This window comes from Zonotrichia albicollis, chromosome 2 (genome assembly GCF_047830755.1).
Source record: "Zonotrichia albicollis isolate bZonAlb1 chromosome 2, bZonAlb1.hap1, whole genome shotgun sequence".
NCBI lineage: Eukaryota > Metazoa > Chordata > Aves > Passeriformes > Passerellidae > Zonotrichia > Zonotrichia albicollis.
In genome coordinates, this window is record NC_133820.1 from 1,902,672 (window position 1) to 1,908,671 (window position 6,000).

General features: G+C 50.1%; 1 protein-coding gene across 4 annotated transcripts in view; it reads right to left on the minus strand.

Annotated features, from left to right (window-relative positions):
* The window catches only part of CRYBG3 (crystallin beta-gamma domain containing 3), an 85,916-nt gene extending 82,012 nt beyond the window's left edge, over positions 1-3,904 (minus strand). For 3 of the 4 annotated variants that reach the window (XR_012577665.1, XR_012577667.1, XM_014273463.3), the window contains exon 1: positions 3,684-3,904. Coding sequence is in view for 1 of the 4 variants with exons in the window: in XM_014273463.3 (XP_014128938.2) it covers positions 3,684-3,784 (101 nt within the window). In the remaining 3 variants the exon portion in view is untranslated. Of the gene's footprint in view, positions 1-1,705; positions 1,860-3,683 lie in introns of those variants that run through there. The other variant, XM_074531335.1, reaches the window with a different exon arrangement.
* Between the last annotated feature and the right edge of the window lie 2,096 nt (positions 3,905-6,000).

Genomic DNA, 6,000 nt, shown 5'->3' on the forward strand with positions numbered 1-6,000 from the left:
TCTCTTTTCCATCAATTTCCAGCAGTCCCTCAAATGCAGTTTTTACAACTACAAAAATACATGTTCTTTGTAAACAGGAACAATGACTGGCAGTCCCAAAGGAAGAAAAAGGCTCTCTAATCTCTCCTCAGGCAGAATAAACAAAGTTCTCCATCTCTGAAAGCTCTCAGTAAGATACTAATGGATGAATGGAACAACAACCTCAGCCCCCCAAAAAATCCCAGCAAACAAATCAGCCCCCCAAAATCCTTCTAAACCAGATAAAAGGTTGCTCCTCCATTTTTGGTGTCTCAGGTATACTCCAGCACTGCAGACAAAATATCCTGACAAACCAAACTTGCACTGGTAGTTCTGTGACCAGCCAACAGTGCTTGGAGAGAAAAAGAGAAATCTGAAATGAACCTGCAAAACACCACTCAGAATATCCAATAAAATGCACCCATATTTCAAAGGACATTTTGATGGTACCTCAGTAAAAAGTGTCACACCCCCCTGAGAGGTCACATTTATTTGCAAAATAACAATTGCTCGGCCACAGAAGCCACATATTTCTGAAAGAATCCACAGTGTAGACTTACAGTGTAAAAAGCTGTTGTCTCTTCCAGATGGACTAAAAATACATGCATTAGTAAAAAAAAAAAAAGTTAAAAATTATAAAACTCCTATTACAACAGTGAAAATGCAATTGGGTTTTGTCACCCTGGGGATTTGGATTGCTCCAGGACAAACACTGTGGTAACCAATAACCAAATGTGTATTATTGAAAATAGCACATAGTCCAGTACAGGATAATGACGGCCTTTGATGGAAGCCAATGATACAGACATGGGGTGAAGAGCACTGAAGCCATTCAAAGCAGCCCCAACTCTGAAGAACACACTTAAGCAGCAGGAAAGCGCTGGGTAGGAGACGCTTTCCATTTGGCTACATTTTATGTAAAAGCCAAGTGAACTCCTAAGGCATGTGCTGTGCTTTTTGCTGCCACAAAACTTAAAACTAACCTGTGCAGCTTAATTTTTCCACAAGCAAGCAAGCAAGCCAGCAAGCCTCCAGTGAGTCTCATGTTCATCAGAGCTACAAACTGCTGTAAGGGCCAGTTATTAACACAAACTTTTTGTCAAATGAGGTTCTCAGAAGAGGCTAAGACACTGATTAACAAACTATGTACCTATCCCCCCCCATCCCCTTACTCCTATTTTAAACCAGGGTCACGGTAGGTTTGGGTTTTGGTGTTCTTGTGGTTTTTACAGGTAAATCTGAGCAGGGTCTGGAGCAAGAGGGGAGCTCTGCCCATGGGGGAAGGAAAGCTGGCAGCTTCCAGCCACCCACCACTGCCTAATTTGCAGGAACAGACAGAGAATGACTTTTGGATGGACAGAGGCTTATTCCTGCATGCTTTTATAACTTAGGAAACCATCACATTCTGCAGAGGCACCAAGTGTGATGCATGTCTGCAGAGGTCAGTAGGGGCACACAGGGTCTACGTGATGATATACTGCTCCCCCTCTGCTCAGGTCTTCTACTTTTTTGAAACCCATCAGTAAGCAAAACACCTCCACAGAAAACTTTAATACACATATATAAACTTGGTCTGGTTCCAACATATATCCCACCGATAACCTGGAGGGGATTCCATGCCGGCGCGTACATTTCTCCCAGCCCTTTACAAGAGCTGCATTCCCCAGCTCGCCCACACACTCCTTACCTTCACACCAAGCACCCAGGGCAGCCCTGGTGCCCCCTCCCCGCACTCGGGCTTTGTTCCATCCTGCTGCCCGGCCGAGCCCGCTGAATGAACGCGAGGAGGAACCTGCGGCACTCATCCCAGCCCGGCGCTGGCTAATGTATGCAATTACGCTAATCTGCGAACAAGGCTGCCACTGGAAACCAAATACGGGAACGTCAGCATTCCTGACGAACGTGCCACGCCGCAGCCCGGCACAACAAGGAAAAGCTCCTTAACATACCAAATGGGCCTTGGGATGGCGAGGGCTGCGGGAAGGAGTCAGGGCCACAGCCCCGCAGCGAACTCCGGGAGGAGCTCAACAACCAGGCCGAGGGTTTGCATATCTGCGCGGAATATCCCAGCTTCCGAATACAGAAAAGGCTCCTGACTGCAGGAAATGAAACTGCGATTGGGATGGAGATTAGAGCGCAGCCCCGAGTTAAGTGGAGTAGGTCTGCCATGAGTGCTACCTGCGGATCGGCCACGCAGTGCACAAACCGCTCAATGGCAGCGCTCTCCTCCTCACCGAGGCGACCGCCAGGCTTTTCTGTTCATCCCACCCCGCAGCTGGAGGGAGCTGGCAAGGCGTCATCCCATGAAACCTGTCCCATTGCCTCTCCAGGTCCAAACCTTCGCCTTGTCCCATATCTTAACTACCCCCACCAGACAAAACAGCCAGGCTATTCCAGCAATTGTAAAGATGGCCTTGATTCAGCAGCCTTGCTCCCAATTTCTTCTAAAAAAGCAACGTTTTCTGCTCATAAAAGACCAGTGGATTCTTGGTGGTGTACTGGCATGTCAAATGCTTACAGTGAAACAAAACCCGCAAAGTTAAAAATCCTCATGGTGCATATACGAGACTGCTGAAGATCGTCAGTGTAAAAGAGCAATAGGCTCTTCTATTTTCCATGACTGCTGAGAATATGCAACTCAATCCTACAGCTTTTCACTGAAAGAACTACTGCGATAGCCACTATCTATTTGATTAAACAGCATTTACTCTGTCAGTTTTAACACAAACCTATGCCCTATATCAAGAATGACTCAGATTAAAACCAACATGTTAAAAGCAAAGAATAAATACTACACCTGAGGAAGTAAGGCCCAGGCAGTTAACACCTTTTCACCACAGAAATACGCTCGTTAACTTGGGCCAACAATGAGGCTGCCTGAAACTGAAGGAAACTGATCTGCGCTTCTTTCCTAGCTACAGACAGAAATCAGCCACCAGAATGAAAAAAAAGAAAAAAAAAAAAGGAAGAGGAACACATACACAAGAAGTTTCCAAATCTTTTCATCTTGTAAAGTCTCCCTGCGCTAAGAAAATTATTAATAACGAAGTTTCCATAAACCACAAATTTTGCATTGAGACTTAAACACATCAGTAATATTTATGTTGCATTAGCGCCTGATTTACACCAGTCCCAAAGAAAACTTCCAGCGTGAAAACTGAAAAGGGAAGACAAACAAACAAAGCCCTCAAAGCCCTGCCCTGCCTTCACTCCCCGAGGAAGGGGCTACGACCCGGGCCACAGGACGCTGACCGCGGCTGTGCGCGATTCCCAGCAGGTTCCACCGGGGCTCTGCCGAGCCTGGCGGGGCGGGGGGTGCTCGATGCACCTTCCGGGGAGCCCCGGAGTGCCCCTGCCCGGCACCCAGCAGCAGCCGTGCCCGCACGGCAGCGCTGCCCCAGGACAGCCCGCCCTTGCCGGCCGTGGCAGCCGCTGTCAGCCGCGCTCCCAGCCCGCTCCGCAGCTCCCCCGGAGCCGCCGCCGTCTCAGGAGCCGCCCCCGGGACGCGCGGGCTCCCCGCGGGCAACGCTCGCTTCCTCCCGCTGCCCCGCCGCCCAGCAGTGTCGCAACGCGGCCCGGGGCCCCGCTCAGCCCCGCGCCCCCCGTGGCCTCCGGTGTCCCCCGGCCGCGCAGGTGGCACCGCGCCGCCCCCGAGCCCCGCGTACCTGTTCGGCGCCCCCTCGCCGGGCGGGCTCCTGGAGAAGAAGCGAGTGAAAGTGCTGTGCCAGGAGGGGCCGGCCCGCCGCCGGCTGTCCCCGCCGGACATCCCCGGGACCGGACCGGACGGGACGGGACGGGACGGGAGACGCCGCCAGCAGCCGCCCGGCACCGAGTCCCGGCGGCGGCGGCAGGCGGGAGGCGGCGAGCGAGTCCCTCCGCCCCGGGGAGGAGCCGCCGCTCCGCGCCCCCGCCCCTGCCCTGCTGCCGGCGGGGCGGGCCGGGCCGGGAGAGCCGCGCTCGGAGGCGGGGGGCGGCTGGGGCAGCGGCGGAGGAGATGGGGGAGCCCCGTGTGCGCCCCGGCAGGCGGGAGGGCCCGGCCCCCGCTCTGCCGAGCGCCCGGGGCCGCCGAGGGGGAAGGCCCGCCGCCCCCGCGCCGGGAGGGTGGCGCGTTGTGTTTGGGTTTGTTGCTTCTTTCTTTTTTCAAGTTAATGGGTCATAATTAGTGTGAACAAAGAGAAAAGATCAGAGGTAAAAAAAAAACACCCCAAAACAAAACAACAACAAACCTCTGAAGAAAAAGGTTAGGCAGCCTTGAGAACCTACAGTCCGGACTGAATGCAAACGCAGCCCAGCCTGGTGCTTTGTGAAGGGGCCAGCTTGGAGATCCTGCACTCGTGTGTCCGTGCAAAGTCAGGAACCGGCTCGGCGCTGTCCCGGGCACAGCATCTGTCCCACAGCACCTGTGCCCGCTGCCCAGCGCTGTGAACATTGGCATCGAGCGAAGGCACACGGCAGCGGCTGCGGCTGCAGCTCTCCCCTCTCTCTGTCACTTGAGGCTAAGGTCAGACCACGCTTGCTGATGAAAAGTGGCTTGGAAAAAGGAGTTCTCCTGTCTTTCAAAAACTTTACTTCCTAGAAAGGAGTTTGGTTTAGTTTCTTGTTTGGTTTTGGGCTTTTTAATACCAAACTCATCATTTTACTCCTTCCAAGAGTTGTGGCCATGCTTGATTTAACATCAAACTATACCTACAGATGACCTTGTCATTGCAACAGCACAGTGACAAATATGATCCTCATTTTATAGATCGAGGTGATGCACAAAACCTTAATGATTCACTGAGTGTGAGCTACTGGTGAAATAGACCAGTCTTGACACAAGGATTTTAAATTCAGAACCACGCTTTCTCATCTTTGTGAGCACCTGTGCTGTTCTTTGTGACTGCCTCCACCTTACACCTTTCTATCAGCTCCTCTTTGCTTTGTGCCATCCCACAGAACTGTGGAATGGCTTTTGAATATCTCCAACTCCAAGGTCTCTGTGTAACCCATGCCAGTGATGTCCTCTCTTCTATAAGGTATTTTCCATTTCTTCACCTTAATCCATACCCAAACCTCTTTCTTAACCACTGTGTCATTGTGACAGGCAGATATGAAGTTGGTACTCTAGGCCCATCTGCAGAGCAGCAGAAATAAAACAGCTTGGAAAAAAAAAAAAAACTTACTGTCTGCTTTTCTGCCCTCTTTTTCCTTCCTCAGCTATGAACAAATCTTTAAGAAATGTGCAAACAGCTCTGCTTTGTATAGTCCAAGTCTTATATAGCTTTGATGTGGAATTTAAAAACACAGCCACAGTTGGATATTGGACATGCACTTAATTTTTTTAAGCAGTCAGAAGAATTGGGACTAGCTGGTTGTATCACAGGTTACAAAAAGTAGCTTTCTCACGGAATAGAAACCAGTCACAAACCTTATTCAGGGGACCAGCACTCAGTACACAAGGCTCTGTCCAGTTTTCAGTGTCCAGACAAGGAGCAGACAGTTCTCTCTGTGATACAGACGCCCCAAGCTTTGCACACAGCCATGAAATGTTTAATTCCAGAACAGTACAGAGGAAAACAAGAAGCCACATTTTTAGAGTACCTACACACAGTCGCCAGTTCTCACAGAAATGGCAATCGGGCTTTAAACTCCAAAATGTAACAGCAGCTCCCAATGAAACATCATAGAGGAGACACTCCTTCTGACATTCAAAATAGAAGTAATTAGGCTCCAAAACCAAATTAGAAAAGTGGCAATTTATTAGGACTGCACAAACAGGCTGCAGGGAGGCTTAGGCTCTCCCTGACTGTTTATTACTTTTAATTCTTCTTTGCCACACACAACTCACAGCTTCCCTACCTATTGCTTAAGCAAGATCTAATCCCTGAATAGCAAGGTAGCAAACCTGAATATAATAATTAGCACTTATAAAGCATCCGGTGTCTTCAAAGGATTGAAGCATTAATTAATCCTCTTAATCACCTCAGGATGTAGTTAAGCATA